This window comes from Acanthochromis polyacanthus, chromosome 2, assembly GCF_021347895.1.
Source record: "Acanthochromis polyacanthus isolate Apoly-LR-REF ecotype Palm Island chromosome 2, KAUST_Apoly_ChrSc, whole genome shotgun sequence".
Classification (NCBI taxonomy): Eukaryota; Metazoa; Chordata; class Actinopteri; family Pomacentridae; genus Acanthochromis; species Acanthochromis polyacanthus.
Window position 1 is genome coordinate 18815020 of NC_067114.1, and position 16466 is coordinate 18831485.

General features: G+C 40.3%; 2 protein-coding genes and 1 non-coding gene across 3 annotated transcripts in view; 2 read left to right on the forward strand and 1 right to left on the reverse strand.

The window, feature by feature from the left end:
• Positions 1-311: 311 nt before the first annotated feature.
• On the reverse strand, positions 312-5751 carry cry5 (cryptochrome circadian regulator 5). The gene is made up of 11 exons (XM_022208802.2): positions 5615-5751; positions 4543-4767; positions 4071-4265; positions 3829-3947; positions 3536-3690; positions 3176-3316; positions 2892-3059; positions 2612-2752; positions 1513-1664; positions 1215-1435; positions 312-1106 (listed from the first exon to the last, which is right to left on the reverse strand). Exons 2-11 carry the CDS (start codon positions 4755-4757, stop codon positions 1045-1047), a joined length of 1569 nt encoding a protein of 522 aa, XP_022064494.2. The 5' UTR covers positions 4758-4767; positions 5615-5751; the 3' UTR covers positions 312-1044.
• Positions 5752-6056: 305 nt separating this feature from the next.
• trnah-gug (transfer RNA histidin (anticodon GUG)) lies at positions 6057-6128 on the forward strand. Its single transcript has one exon. It is a non-coding gene; the product is annotated as a tRNA-His (tRNA).
• A 1711-nt stretch (positions 6129-7839) lies between these two features.
• Positions 7840-16466, forward strand: part of LOC110954841 (FERM domain-containing protein 5-like) — an 87959-nt gene continuing 79332 nt past the window's right edge. Inside the window, exon 1 of the mRNA XM_022199563.2 lies at positions 7840-8490. Within this exon, the coding sequence (XP_022055255.1) occupies positions 8389-8490 (102 nt within the window). The 5' untranslated portion in view covers positions 7840-8388. The remainder of the gene's footprint in view (positions 8491-16466) is intronic.

A 16466-nucleotide genomic window follows, 5' to 3' on the forward strand; every position in this document is an offset into this window, starting at 1 on the left:
ACAACACATATTTAAAATACAGAAATAACAGCAGCTGAGTACTGACCACAGCTGCTGTGATTTATTTACTTGTTTTATTTTATTACCTTTTTGTTCCTAATTGCAAATATTTTTTCATATAACTAAGCACGGACAGCAGATTGAATCCTTAGGACACATTTCTAGAATATTGTTGGTTCACTTGGTCCTTTCACTAAATACATTCTGCAGGTAGAATTGCAGTGTCCTCTAGTGGAAAAAGATGGAACTCTAAAAGACATTTTGGCATTTCATTCACAAGCAGAAAAAAAAAAAACTACAGAAAATCAAAATGACTTGGAAATAGAAAGAATTCTGCTTTAATTTGTGATTTGAGCTGAGGGATGAGTATTGTAAAGACAGTTTCACAGGTAAATATCCAGTTTATATTTTGGATCATTTTTATTTAAATTTGACAAAAACACCTGAGTAGTCATATGCAACATATTTGCTATTTTAAATGAATAAACAGACAAAGACCTACTTGACAAGCTGACTGAACCTGTTTAAAAAAATCCATACTACTATAAAATCCTATACAGTATGACCCATGCACTAATGATGCACTAATTCTTAATTAACGGGTACTTTAAAAATATGTCATCCTACTTTATCAGTTAGTGAGTTTGGAGTGTTTTTTTTAAGATTAAATACATATTTTTAAAAAGATTTTTTTGAAACAGTTTCTTTAATTAAATTGAAATTATTTTTTCTCATTGTGCTCATCCTTTCATCCTATTTATAGTCGTATGGATTTGCCAAGATAACAAACTGTAGTCTTTAGACAATATGAGGTCACTAGAAAATGTAACTTAATCTCAATGCAAGAAATACCCTTCTGACCCAAATTGCTTTAAATTTTACTTATAAACACAGAATAGAAAAAGTACAAACAAAATGACAGCATTAAAATATAAAATAGTAACCAGTAAATGGTGGAATAAAAAAGAAGATATCTGCAGGCTTCCTTATGAACAATCACTGACTCCACAGTCGCGTCGTTACTTGGTAGTACTTTGTGTACCATTATTTTGTTCTGCTTTTCTTCTTGAGCATGTCAACAACAGATGGAGCCTTGCGCTTTGCACCTTGGAGAAAAACACAAGGAGAAATATTTAAGAAAGCAAGACTCACAGCAAACACGACTTAGATCAAAAGAAATGAAGCTCCTGGGAAAGTATCTGTTTCTTGCATACCTTTCTTTTTGCTGGGTGACTCAGCAGTGTCTGGGGATCTCTTTGCATAAGCCATCTTCATCCTCTGAATGTTCTTCTTGCTGATCACTTCATGCTCTACAATTGGACGCGGGTAGTCTTTACCCACAACGCATCCTGCTGCCTTCTGGATACTGCGTGGAGCTTTCCAGGGCTCATAGATATACTGTGGTGGGAACTTCTTTAGATGAGGAAGGTACTTCCTGCAAACACAGCAGAATTAAAATTATTTTAAATGACACATATTTGGAATTTGAGTTTAACAGGTTTTTGTTCTTACTTGATGTAGTCTCCATTTTTGTCTGTCTTCTTGCCAAAGGCCACAGGAGAGTAAACCCTGAAAAACTGGTGGAAGAAGGTGCTCGCTGACAGCCACTGCCAATTTCCAGCATTCAGAGCCCAGTCGCCATCCAATAAAAGCTCCTCAAACACCTTCAAGAGCAGAGAACAGAATGTGAAATTACCTCTCCGCTGATTTAACATTGCATTTCTAGAACATTGTGGGATTTCTGGTGGAAAGCCAAAAAATATAGCAAGAATAAAACCCTGTATAGTGGAATCAGGTAGTTTAAAATTGTCAAAACCTTGGGTCCTGCATTACCCAAGGATGCAACTTGAGCACTAAAGCTCAGGTTGTCATTCTGCATCTATTAAGCTAGTAGCGGCTAATATACTTTTTGTACATGTGATCCACTCTTTGATCGCTTTTATATGATGAATTGAAGTGTTAGTCATCTGTAACAGTATGTTTCAGTATTTTATGGTGCCAGTCATCTCTAAACTTTAAGATTTTTATTACAGGATTGTCTGGTTAGTGTAAGATGCTGTTCTGGTTCGAAAGCACCTTTTGCAAAGCCATTTCTTACCTCAATACGTCACCATCATCACTGGTTATGTTGTAGTTTTCTGACACATCCACTACCATTCAAAAGTTTGGGGTCACTTAGAAATCTCCTTATTTTTTGCAAGAAAAGCAGTTTTCCAATGAAGATAACATTAAATTAATCAGAAATACAGACATTATTAATGCGGTAAATGACTATTCTAGCTGGAAACGGCTCATTTTTAATGGAATATCTACATAGGGGTACAAAGGAACATTTCCAGCAACCATCACTCCTGTGTTCTAATGCTACATTGGGTTAGCTAATCTTGTTAAAAGGCTAATTGATGATTAGAAAACCCTTGTTCAATTATGTTAGCACATGACTAAAAGTGTGCGCTTTCATGGAAAACAGGACATTGTCTGGGTGACCCTAAACTTTGGAACGGTAGTGTATACGCATTTCTACGCGTGCTGTGGGTCTTCACAGGTTTTGTGCTTATTCTTTGGTGAAATTAAACATGTGTACCTCATACATGTGATCTAATTTACTCACCTTCTGCCCTTCTTCCCAGTTGATCCACAGGTCTCCCCTGGTGAGGAAACAAGCGACAGCATGTCTGGCCAGGTGGTGGATCCAGCCCTCCTGTCTCAGCTGAGTCATGATGGCGTCAATGAAGGGGAAGCCAGTCCGAGCCTTAAGAGAAATACAAGACAAGATAACATGAATTATAAATGACACAGGAAATTTGTTTAAACATAATGCATAGTTTATGATCATGAAAACTCTTCTTCCAATGAGAGACACCTTTAATTTAGGGACTCAATCCTTGTACCTCTCTCCATGCAGCTAGATACTCGGGGTTTGTGTCCCAGTCCACCTGAGTGCACACATGGTTGCCCTCCATCTTGTTGAAGTTTGGGATACCAACACTGGCAGTGTAGAAAAACTCCCTCCAGAGTAACTGGCCATGAAGAGAAACCGGAGGAGCTGAGTGCTTTTTCTGCAAAATACAATCAGAGCCACACAAAAGAGAACTTGAATTTCCACAACATTAAAAGCCACCAACTGTGCAGGCTTGTACTACCTGCAGATATGACACTTTGATGCCACACCCACCCCCTGATAGACGTCCGTGAGCCTCCACCAGAAGGTTCTTGCCGACAGACAGCCAAATGTGACATATGGACTGAGAACAGTGGTGCTGGGGCTCAAAGAGTTTGGAGAAGTTTGTGGCTTTTCAAAGCTGCATACCCATCCCTGAGTAAAGGAGACAAGTCAAACAAGTGAATCAGACAGAGAATATATGATATTCATGAGAACAAGATGATTCAATCAAACTTTTTGCTTTGCTGGTTTTGATGTTGTCATTGAACGTTGACTTTCTTGGGTTCTGTCTAAAATTATCATGTTTTGTCGATAGTTCACAGCCTTCAGTGCTGCAGACAAAGAGGAGCTGTGGGTGTGAAGCTCATATACCGTTCTTTTCATATGTTCATCTAGTCTCCTGAGAGCCTCCTGCTCTCCTCCTGGGAACAGATCCTCTCCAAGAGATGTGGTGTCGTGGCCGAGCTCCTCCAGCGTAGGAATCCCATATTTCTGTTCCTGTTTTTCTGAACAAGGCGTCTTCACATCTTTGACAGAGGAGATATGTTTTATCTACTCCTGCTAAAATTTCACATCCGTACCTTGCATTAATGTGTTTATGTGAATGAAAGGTGTTACAAAAGTGAATTCAGTGTCATTATCCAGTGTTTCTGGTAGTTAGATACCTTTCATGTTCTCCGTGGTTGGAGCGGGGATCGGCCTCTTTGGGGAACCAAGACCCTTCACTATTGCTTGCAAACGGTTGTACGTAAGCGGAGTCTTCCTATTGTTTTCCTCAATTATTCTATGAAGACACAACAAACAACAAACACACTGTCAGGAAAATTAAAAAAAAACAACACAAGCAATAGAGGAAAAACTTTGGGTAAAAATACAACTATGTGTGCACACTCAACATCAGCAGTACCTGTCTATGTCATAAAGAGTGTGTGAGATTTTGTAGATGACTTCGACTCCATGCTCTTTGGCCTGCTCCGTCACTTTTTTGTCACGGCTCAGACTGTAGGGCTCTGTGTCGTACTCATAGGTCAGCTTTGTTACGTTCCACTTCTGGAACAACTTGGGAAACACTTCTTGTGGTCTCCCCCTCACCACGAACAGCCTGAAGCAGTCAAACATGATATGACAGGAAAAAATATGTGTTTGATTTGGATTCTGATTTAAATCTTGTGCAGTCAGGAACTTAAAATACCACTTGTAATTTTTTCAGGAGTTTCAGTTATCTAAAATTTGGACATCAAGATTTTCACTCCAAATATGTGTTGGCTAACCAGTATGGTATAGGCCCTGAAAAAACAAAACAATCAAACAAAACAAATAATACTGGCTGTTTGCTGTTTGTATTGTTCGATAACTTTGAATGTTGTCTATGTTTCTACCTAGAGTTGAGTTTTCTGAGGCTGCAGTCGAGGTCTTTGAGTGCTCCAATGAGGAACCTCCAGCGGTTGATGCCCACACAGGAGCTGTTATGGAGGTGAGGGTCCAGGATGAACACAGGATAGAGCTCCTTACAGTCCCTCAGAGCAGCCATCAGTGCTGGGTTATCATGCAACCTGAGTCCCTTGCGGAACCAATGGATACACGTGTGAGCCATTCCTGCAAACCTGTGAAGGTATACATCAAAGACATTAAAGTAACATAGTATGAGAAGATAGAACTTTATTAATCCTGAATGAAAGGGGGGTGGAAGCTACACAACTTGCAAAACCTTGGCAAAAAACACAACTTTCGCCACAAATTAGAAATCAACTGAACTGCCTAAACTGCCAGTACTTTTACTAAATTTGTCTGTACTTTTGTTCATTTAATTTAAAGTCAGTTAATTGTATAGCTCATTTTTGGCAATATTTTCTTATATTTGGCCTTTTTCTCTTTTTTTAGTTAATTAACTGTAGTTATTCAATATTGCAAGTGCAATTTATTCAATGTCTCTCTACTGGTTTTGGTTTCTTTAATTTATGGAGTGCAACTTAATTCTGCTTTATTTTGTATTTTATTCTGTATGTGTTTATTGATGTTGTTTAGTTTTGCCTGTTAATCACTTCGAGTAACCTCTGTGTATGATAAGGTACTATATAAACTAACTGCCTGGCTTTTAGTTAACATTTGTTTCTCCTCTAAAATACAAATGCACGATGATGGAGAGGTCATTTTACACCCACAAAATCTACTGAAATCAGTGACACTTTATCTCTGCAAATGATTAAAAGATTTTTTGCACTATGCTACACACCAATCTAAAAAAACATTTTTATATTTCACAAAACTGTTCGAAAGCGATGCATTTGGAGTTTCTTTGCATCGACTCAAATCTCGTGTCTCTATTTAAAACAAATGATCAGGAAACCATCTGGAACTGTCACCACGGTACCAAAACAAAGATGCCACATCGTCCCTGAGTTATATCTTATAAAAACCAAAACGATGCACAGAGAAGGAGCAAAACTTTACCTTAATTTCGCCTTTAAACACACAGTTGTTCTCTGTTGTCTCTCTGCTGTGTTGACTGAAAATTTCACTGTTTGGTAACACACACGTTAACTCCGTTACAAAACAGGAAGTCTGTGTTACATGTGCAGTAGCATCAGCCAATCAGTGCAGAGATTTGAAAACCACACATGCAACATTGAGACAATGTACAGTCTACGGTTTAACCACCAGATGTCAACATTGTGCAGGAAAAAGTGGAAGGTAAAGTTCAAACATGATCTCAAAAATGTGCTACTTAGAGCAGTTAAAGCTGTACTCTGCCGCTTCTGTAAAGTAAGAAGGTTTGCGGAAGTTTAAATCCTTTAGCTGCAAGTTTTAATAGTGAACTTGGTCAGAAACTATCTGGTGTTTACTAATCACACCACGTTTTTGCTGTTCAGTATCCACCAGCTCATCGTAGCTCGCCGTGATCGTATAGTGGTTAGTACTCTGCGTTGTGGCCGCAGCAACCCCGGTTCGAATCCGGGTCACGGCATTGTGGGACAATGTCACGGCAGATGAGTTGTGTTTTGTTTTTATGTTTCTCGGATAAGTACGGCTATCTCAGATTAAATTTTTTCGAGCATACGTTATATTTGCTCACCGCACGTTTTGCTGCTCCATGAACAACACCAACACGCTCTTATCATGGTTGTCGACATGGTGCAAAATATCACTGAAAGCAACTAGACAAATTCAGTGACTCACCAAAATCCAAAGTAAACGATGGTTCGATTTTGAAGTATATATAAAAAATTGCTTTAGTGTAGTTACCATAAAGCACCACCAGAGGGAGACATAGTAGAAGCAACTGGAGACTTATTTACAGGTTGGACCAAAACTCATCCAACGTCTTTCTCTGTGCAAAATGGGAAACAAATCTCTTGGTTGCCCTTTAGCAACCCCTGTTAGTTTCAAGAGTGCTTAATCAGTGTAGTCTTTTCACTAGTTCTTGGGTCAAAGTTAAAAAATGTAACAGATACTGTAGGAAAAACACTAATCCTGCTTTTAAACTGATTAAAGCAGAGGATGTGTTTATGCATTGTTACTGTGATGTAGGAAGTTATTTCTGCTCTCTGATTACTCACAGCGCTGCAGAAAGGGCCCTTTCATTTTAACTCACTTCATCACCTCCACACTGTATCACATCATAAAGGACTTCAGTCAAATAATCCCTTCTTGTCTAATTTATTTGATGTAAATACATGGGATTTGTGCATTTTAAGTTAATTTAACTTAAAATGTCTTTAAAAAAATAAAAAAATCAGACCACTCAAAGACAACAGTTCAAATTTGTGACATTTTTACGTTAAATGTTGAGTTATTGAATGAACAGTTAAGACTCAACTCATTAAGCTTATAAAAGACAAAACTAGCATATGAGCAGACTTCCCAGGGTGCTCTGTTAGAGAGTTAAAACTCCCCAGAGTGTCTTGTTTTATTTATGTGTTTAGTTTATTATTTATTTCTTTTAGGGAATTGGAGGAAACATAGTGGAAGCTTGCTTGTATGCTTGCCTTTGTTAAATTAAATTATGATTTTTCCCCTCCACAATAATCCAGACAATTCTAAGTATAGATTGTTGTTGTACTATATGGTCAAAATGGACTCATCCTCTAAGAATATTAGTTGTAAAAGCTACATTATGAAGAAACTTCTGAATCTTAGAAATTGTAAAAGGAAAACTGTTGTGACTAGCTTAGTAAACTTAATGTTTTAAATATATTTAAATAATTTTCTCAAGTTCAGCTAATTTATCTCAGCTATTTTATACTCATAAGATGACCTTGAAATGATTAATTGCTCACATACACATTTTTAAGGCAGCAGGAAAAATTAAGTCTTCAAGCTGAATGAACTTAAATGATTTATAAGAGAAGTAAAACTATAGTGCAATCAGGTGTTCCTCGTTGTTTTACATGGCTACATATAAACCATAGTTGTATAAATTACAAGAAAAGGACATGAAATCATCCATCAACTAATAGAGGATTAAATGAAGGAATTTAAAAAGCTGTTGGTGCCTTCAAGTGCTGTCGGAAATATCGCCGTTACATACACAGCCCAAATCAAGAAAGTGGTAAATTGAAAAATCTGACTTATGATTGGCTTCTTAGACGTGACGTAAATCGAGTTTAGCCTATAAGCTTACTTCATTAATATTAGGGTAATGTATTACTGGTACTGATTTGTTAGTTATCACAATTATCAGTTCTTTCTCCAACTTGTGCAGCAGCATGCAGCTCCTGTCTGCCGTCTGACTTGTGGAGCTGCAGGCCTCTCTCTGTTATTATTCCCAACATGTGGCAATAGTCACGACCTGCAGCAGCCTATCGGAATTTCTGCTCCTGTCGGTAAATCAGTGAAGGCAGCACCTCGGTCTGAGCTCCGTTGGCTGACAGACTCGCCATTCAGGCAGCAGCCCGCCCAGCGGCACCGAGAGCGGCATGGCAACGGCGGGGAGACGGGGGGAGAAGGTGTGGTGAGGGGTGAGACTTTAACCGGACCAGAGAGCAGCAGCGGCAGTGTTTCACTCCTCTCTGACTGGAGGGACGCGGGAGGCTCCGGTCAGCGCTTCACTCACAGCTGATCAAACGATGCGCCACCGCCGCGTCTCCGCACAGTCGCCGCCGCTGACCAGGTGTTGGAGCCAAGAGCAGGGACGCCGTTAACGTGACAGCAGATCAAACTTGTATGCAGCCCGTGTGCTGTGTGCTTGCACTTCTCTCTGGTCCCGTTCGCAGACGATCGAGAAGATGCTGAGCCGACTGATGAGCAGCAGCATCAGGAGTCTGGACCGGGAATGCAACTGCACTGTGAGGCTGCTGGACGACTCGGAGTACACCTGCACGATTCAGGTCAGTGGAGAGCGGCGTTTTCTGCCTCAGATCACCTTGTAGCGGAGGACGTGCTGTTGACACGGGGTGGTGAGCAGGTAAAGCGACGCTCCCCCCCCCCTCGTCTGTCTCTCTCTCTCTCTGTCAATCTGCTGCCTTCAGATCAAAAGAGGTGTTTGGTTCATTCAGCTTCACGGCTCATCTGGTTGTGTGTTTATGGATGTCATCGTGAGGCTGCATGCATGTTGCTTTCGTTAGAACCATACCTGTGTGGACGTGACATCATGACCGCATGTGGTGTGTGCATTGCATAGCAAACTGACAACACTGTCGACCAAAAGAAAACATATCTCTGCATAAGCTGCTGTCATTTTGGCAGCTTTATGCATGCATTCATTTGAATGCATTATTAAACTAATCTGGATAATCAGATCTTGAACGATTTCAGTGGAGGGCTCAGTGAGAATTTCTGGCTACGTGAGCCAATCAGAGGCGTAAGAGGATTTGGTAGCCAGCCAGGGTAAGCTGAATGTTGTTTAGATTCCAAAAAACAGGGTGGAGATCTCCCAATTAGTGCTGAAGGTGTCACAGTATCAGTCGGTTGCCCTTCAGATGGATCCATGTCTTGGCAGTGATGAGAGAAATTTTCCTGATGTGTTTATTCATTTTATAACACCCTATATCCTTTCAAATCTAAAATGAATTACAGTGATGAATACATTTCCAAAGGGTACTGCAGCAACATCTTATTGATCCTGGCATTCTTGGAATCTTTAAACATTTGGAGCAAAATGAAAAATGCACAGCGGCAATCAAGAGTTACTTTCAGTCCAGATGTTTTGTTTACTGTAATTATGGTAAAGCACTGTATACAACAGATGGACATAGCATGTGGATCTACAAAAGTGAAGCCAATCCTGAAGTAATTTTACATTGCTAGCCAGACCATTCTGTGCTGCAGAAAGGTTTGGCTCATTATCATTATTCTATTATTGGGGAAACACGATCTGGATTTTTTTGGCATTTCCTGACAATTACAGTTTTCTTGGGTGGGATTGTTTTGGTGGAACATTTGCACACAGGGAGACGAGCACTGTCATTGAAATGGATAATCAACCAATAGAAAATGAGCAAGCCATACTGCATGACCAAATTCCTCAGCAAAACTTGCTGCATGGAAGTTGTCGTAAAGAAAAAGTTAATAGGCAGGTAGCAGAAATTAGCAGCCAATTGGAAGGTCATACCATCGGGCATCTAACATCCAGTTAATCAGATTAAATTGTACAGAGGTCTATGAGAGAATGACTCACTTGTCACCTCTTTTTTTTTTTTTACCTCACCAAACATTTGCTTCTTGTGTTTAAAAAACACAGTACAACACATATATATGACAGCTCTATCTGTTGTGCACCGCTGCATCTGCTCTGAAGTACAAACACAACAGCTGCAAGAATGATCAAAATAACCTTTTTGTTCTTGCTCCTAAATGCTTTTAGTAAAACTGAATGGCAGCTTTTAAACAAAGTAGCTTGTTAAATAGTATTTGGCCTTGTGTCTGCAGGCCTCATCAAGTCTTACTTTGCTTGTTCTCACTTTGTTTTTTGGCTGTTTGTTTCAGCAATGCAAGTCCATTGTTGCTTTTATTTTATGTTATTGTTGACACAGTAGCAGAAAAGCACTGATCCAAATTTATAGTCTCTTTTGCGGTTGTTTTGTTCTGTAGGATGGATAATAGTTGGATTTATTGCAAGTCTGCTTTATTGCATTGTAAAGGTGTTTCCACTGTATTGATTGCCAGTGTCCTTGTTCATCTGACAGCTTAACTCGGAGGCTTCCATGGGCTTTGGTAAAACTTATTAATGCTGCACGCCGGATTGGCCATTCAGTCAGTCTTTCAGATAGCTGGTCCTTCTCTCTGAGTCCTGTGCAGACTTGTTTGAAACATTTCTCTTTATTCCATGCACTTTGAGTTGCCTGAAAAATCAATTGTTATATTGACGCGAACGATGGCAAGACGTGAATAGAGTCAGTAAACACACCGTTTGTAAGCGAGAGAGTGCAGGAGTCAGACGAAGTGATGAATGTGTATTACCTCCTTTGTAAATCAGGTGTGTGTGTGTGTGTCTTTTGTGTGGCTGCATGATTGTGAAGTCTCTTATGTGCATCATCCAACCTGGTCGTTTGAGTCACGGAAGCCGTGTTTGATGCTTATTTCTTGAAGGGATTCCAGTGCTGCTGAATTAGAAATGACAGCACACAAAGGCCATCAACACCTGCTCGTTTTAAGGATCTGACGGCAAAGGCAAAGGCAAAACAAGCTTTTCAATGTCTTAAACTTAAAGTAGCAGTTCTCTGGGGACACATAAAATGATGATTTTTACATCAGCCTCTGGTCTTCTCCTGTGTATCCTCACCCCCCTGTGAAAAATGAGGTAATAATGCTTTGGATCTTCCTATCATCTTCAGAGAAAACAAAGTGCCTTGTTGTTGATTTGACTTTTGACCAGCTTGGCAACTTAACTGTCAGTTTTAATGTTACTGTTTTGCTAGCAAAACCCCATGTATGCATTTGCCTTCAGTTTGATCTGGAAAAGACATGGTGTGTCTTGTGTTTTTTGATGAGTTGTGTTTACCACAGTGCGGCCTGCACTTGTTCCCCCTTGACTTCTAAGCAGCTCCTTCACCCAAGCAGGATTCAAAGTGTTTGGCTGTCAAGATATGCTGATCCCACCCTTTTAGCAACACAGCAGGGACAGAATGCTTAATTTCTGGTGGAGCCTCTATTGAGAGGGATTAACTCTGTATCGACACATTTCATTATTTGCAGCATGGAAAATAATAAAATATGCCATTATTTCACATCATGGGGCTTTTGATGAAGCACAAATGAAAACATAAATAGGATCATCGGCTTAATCAATTGTCCATTGTTTGCAACAACAACAACGGCATTTATTTTACTGGCGTCAGAATGTGTGAACACGACATTTAGGGAGCTTTATTAATTATGTTTTACACAAGCATTTGTAAAGCTAAATACACCCTGGTGATTGCATCATTTTTCACCTGCATAAAGGACACTAGAGCGACCTCAGTGGGAGATGACAACATTGTAGGCCCTTTGAAAATGAGAGCGGATGGTTGCTGTCCTTTCCTGGACACCTTAGAGATGTGGCCCAGAATAAAGGGCCCACACGGGGCTCTGCAACGGTCACACTCTCCATTTAGCTCAATTAGCCTACACCTCAAACTGTCGCTGTTACACTGAAATCACATCATTGGGGAATGATGGTAGATGTGACCTTCATGGACTGAAAAAAAACATCTCAACGTGAAGGCAGCATTTAGAGGAAAAGGAGGCTAAGCAGGACAAGGTGAAGCACACAAGTCCTGATGTTAACATGGACATGGGGCCCGTCACTCACTCTGCCAGACAGTTTGCCAGACTTATCAGATGCTGCTACCATCACTGAGTTTATCTCACCCATGCTGCATGCCTAGCCCGCTCACCCTCTGTTGACATGTTGCTGATTGCATAATAACCCATGAAGAAAGTGGAGACTCATGTTTATTGACCTCTCCTGTTCTTTTGACTCAAGTCTGCCCTTCAGGATATTCACAGGAATCTTACATTCGTACTACAAACTCTTAAGCTTCAATCCAGTTTGATTGATGCACAGAGCTGTTTCTGCAGGCACAACACTGGGCAGAAGGTTAATTGGTGTGGAAGCAAGCAGAGGCCAAGCATGCATCTGTGCCGGAGAGATGTGGAAAAATGGTGGAGAAGAGACGAGAGAAGAGTGATTAAAGGTGCCATAAAAGCTCTGGGAGGCTGTAGATAGGCACTTGGAGGCCCAAATAGCAAAGAACAGCAGCTTCGGTAGAGACAGGATCAGGAATATGACTGCATCCACACACATAATATTGGTGGTGATCATCAGCAGAAGTGTGAGCTAGTTCTGAAAGTAGGTTTTAAGCCAAGGTTTTCAAAATAGCAATGACAATAGGGAGTAATTTGGTGGACATGGTCTGGCTATAATAAAAGAGATGCAAACTGGAATACATTTTCTTGACACTTCCAGGAAGTCAATATGGATCTTCCGACAGAATGTGCTTGGAGTGGGATTTGCTCTTTACCACTCGGCTGAGCGAAGCAGAACTCGGCGGTCTTCAGGGACCATACAGAGATTTGCTAAACCTCAGAGATTTCACTTTACAATTTATACTCAGATATTGATTCCTTTTATCTCTGGTGGTATTTAGCCATTGTGGCTAATGCTGCAAAGCATTCGGAAATGGACCGGATTTGCGCTTTTATCAGCTTTACATCTTGCCTCTCATTCATCCATCGACACCACCAGCGTTACACACAGACAGTGGCAAGTCACCATGCAAGGCATTGGTCTAACCAGCGGGAGTAATTTGGGGCGCTTGTGCACTTGGGGAGACGTGGAGCACAGATCAAGGACAAATCGAACTGCCAAATCTGCAAATCAATAGCTGCCCTGCTCTACCTGCAGGGCCACAGTCACCCCACTAGTGACAAGATAAACTGTTTCTTGATTCAATATTGCAAATGAATAATTCTGTATCTTATAATAAGAGTAATATCGCATCACTAGCCTGCATATTTTTCAGATCAATTAAAGAATAGGACAGATTTTAACTGTTCATGGAAACATAAAGCATTGAGAATTGGTGTCTTAACTGCTTTATATGCATCTGAACTGTACTGTTAAAATACATTTTGAAGACACGTTATTATTTTTGTGTTTGTGTTTCTCTGGTTTAGATTTAGTCACAGCCCACTGAATACAGACTCATGATTTTATATGATACTGAGTATCTGTGCAGGTTGCTTTTTGTTTTCACATTAATCACTGTAATTAAGCAGACAACACAAATACAGGGATTATTTAGATCAACGTTTTGTTTGGCAGTTATACCCTGGATGCCTTTGAATTATGTAGTAAGAGAGTCTGCTTACACAGACATGGCCGAGCACTGTTAATGAGTTACAATAGATGAAAGAACAGCAAAATAAGCCCTCCACTGTCTCACACTGAGCTACATTTCATGACATTGTTTTAGGAACATACAAGCTGTGAAATTCTAATCGTCATTCATGACTGAACTATGTAAATCACACACTCAAAATTACAGATCTGTTTGCAGAGCCCCACACAAGCAACTGTACAAGGCTCATCAAATATCACCCAGCTGTCAGCTTGAGAGTTTTTAGAGGTAAATACTGTGGTCCTATTTGCTCTAAATTAATATTCCTACCGTGAACCAAAAGATGTATATCAGAGACTGAGAGCAAAATGAATGATAGAATAGCAATGATGCAGAGAAATGTACCTCATCACTGTGAGTAAGTGCTTCAGTCACCTGGCACCGGCTCAGATCCTGTATAGCTCACTAATGAAATTAGGGCTGTTCTTTTGAAGCCAAATGCAGAACTTGGAAGGAGCTCATCTCGTTCGCATTGTGAATGCATTATTGAAATAGGTTACTCTTGTCTCCAAAGTGGTCTCTCTGCACTCATATTCGTCTCTGTGTGCACGGCTAAAATTGGAGTAGACGTAACGTATTTTGTTTTCATGCATGCAAGACTGGCTCTGTTCTTCTGCTTTTGTTGTCTTCACCTCAAAGCCCCCACACTAACATAATGAAATTGGCCCACCTTACCCATAAATCAGAGCATAACTTATGGAACAAATAATTGTTCCTCACTGAGGAGGATACGTATATGTTCCTCACACACTAAACTACAGCAATCACTGATTCATACTTGATAGATTACAGTTCACTTTAGTTGTCAGAGAGGATTTGGATTGCCAAATGGTTTTAAGAAGATGTTTACTCTTGCACATGCCTCGTGAACCATCAAAGTCATGTTTTTAGGCTGTGCTAAATTGATGAGGCTTATTCTGATATTGATAATTTTAGTCCATACACAGCAGCTCTGTGAGGCTGTACTCAAGCACACTGGTGCCTTCAACTAAAGCACTGCTAGCATGCTGCTGGATTCTGTGTTTAGCATGTAACGACAAAATTTCATGGCAATCCATATAACAGTTGGATGGACATTTCACTCAAAGCCACAGCTGTCACCCTTCTGGTGGCACTATGGGAAAAGTTGGGATCACTAGAAGGTTTGTTATCAGAGAACCTTAATATCTGTCTTTATAATCCATCAAGTAGTTCCTGAGATAATATGCAAAGTGGTAGACAGACATTGCCCTCCATAGAGATGTGGTCATTTTCAGATCTTGTTATTATTGGTTTGGTACTGTCTGAAGTCATGAAATGTTGAATTCTGGTAACTTCTGATGGGCATTTCTCAGTATTCATGAATCTCTCATGGCCAAAAATGTTAGTCACCCCCTCCCCAAGAAATAATAATAGGTTACCAAGTATGACAGCTCTGAACAAAACTCTCAGTCCTCACCAACTTGTGATTTGCGTTGGCATTCTGCACACAGCTTGGTACAGCTGGGACATGCATCAGTGCCCTCACTGCTGTCAAAATGTCTTTGATCAGACCTCTCAGTCTCTGCTCCTGTGGATCTGTTTAGCAACAGATAACAGAATTCTGCTTGGATTGGGCAGCTCCCAGGTGTCGGCGAAAGGAGCTAAATGGGTAATGTTTTAAATGGTGCTCTGACTTTAATTTTAGAAAGCTTAACAATGAGAAACTGTTGATAGCGTTGCTCTCACATCACAGTTCATGGTGCTACACGTAGCACCTTGAGCGGTGCTACAAACAAGAGCGTGTGTGCTCAGTCAGCCTTCTTCAGTAGAAATTACGTATACAGTCTCCAACATATAGTCACTGAATAGACAAATGTAAATTTCACCTGACGTCTTAGCAGTCAGCCTGCAGCTCAGAAGCATTCGTGCAGGGCTTTTTGCCCATAATAATCCACAGACTGGGAATGCTGGTCCCCTAAGTAGATTTATTTCTAACCGGTAAAAGCTTAATATAGAATAAAAACTAGGATGTGCTTTAGACAGAGCTCTTGCTTATCTGCCTCGCTGCCAGCTACGTCGCGCCCAGCTGAAATCTGCGCGAGGCACGTCTTTCTGATGTGAAAGCGCTCTGCTAAATAACATGTTAATCCATAATGTGTAGAAATGGTGAGATAAGCCCTCAAGGCTTTGGTGCGCTTTCACGTTGGGACATCTGGCTGTTGGCCATGACAGTAATATATACAACTTCAATGAAATCAGAGCAACTCCCATCGCTCCACTGACTGATTGTCTGAGTTGTCACACATTTATCACTACAGTACTATTTAAATTGATGGTATATGATTTACAGCTACCGATATAAGTACTGTACCTCACTGTCATCCTGCGTTCAAACCCAAATTCTTGGCGTTCATGTAATAGGTGCGTGGAAACCAGAACATGGACAGAGTCTGGGAAACTTCATGGCAACGAGCAATCAGTGAGGAGTGCTTTCGCTTGCTACCAGTTCCATTTAATCCCAATTAAGAGTAGCTCATAATATATCATTTTCAGTGTAATCAGTAGATGTGTAAGAACTATTCCTCAGCTGATTACACAGTGTATTTTCTTTAATGCCAGGCAACTTCACTACTTGAAGCTTTCATTTAATGTCACCAACTTTCCTCGAGAACAGAAGGAAAAATCCAATGACTTTTGGGGGAGTAAAGTCTCCTCTGGTTCCCCTGTACTTGTAATTCTAACTCTGATTATGCGAAAGATTGAAATTCCATCTTTAAAGTTGCAGCATTTTTGCCTTTTAAAAAGTGTGTGTGACAGTGAATATTTATGGCTGGTTATCTCTGATGCACACGTTTCTGGAGGTGTTCGATGGGGTCAAGCTTCTGTATTTGATGCACAGGCTGCAGAGATGTGACAACTTGGCAGCACACTTAAAGCATTTGACTTTATAGCGATGTCTCTGGATTTGCTTTATAGCAGCATCTTAAAGAGCGTCAATGTATGGTGAAACAAATTATATA

Excerpts from the sequence above, each read along its gene's own strand:
- cry5 (XM_022208802.2), bottom strand. The coding sequence starts at position 4,757 with ATGGCTCACACGTGTATCCATTGGTTCCGCAAGGGACTCAGGTTGCAT. Across the intron at positions 4,266-4,542 it reads CTCAGAAAACTCAACTCTAG|GCTGTTCGTGGTGAGGGGGA; the intron begins GTAGAAACATAG and ends TGACTGCTTCAG. Across the intron at positions 2,753-2,891 it reads ATCTAGCTGCATGGAGAGAG|GCTCGGACTGGCTTCCCCTT; the intron begins GTACAAGGATTG and ends ATTTCTCTTAAG.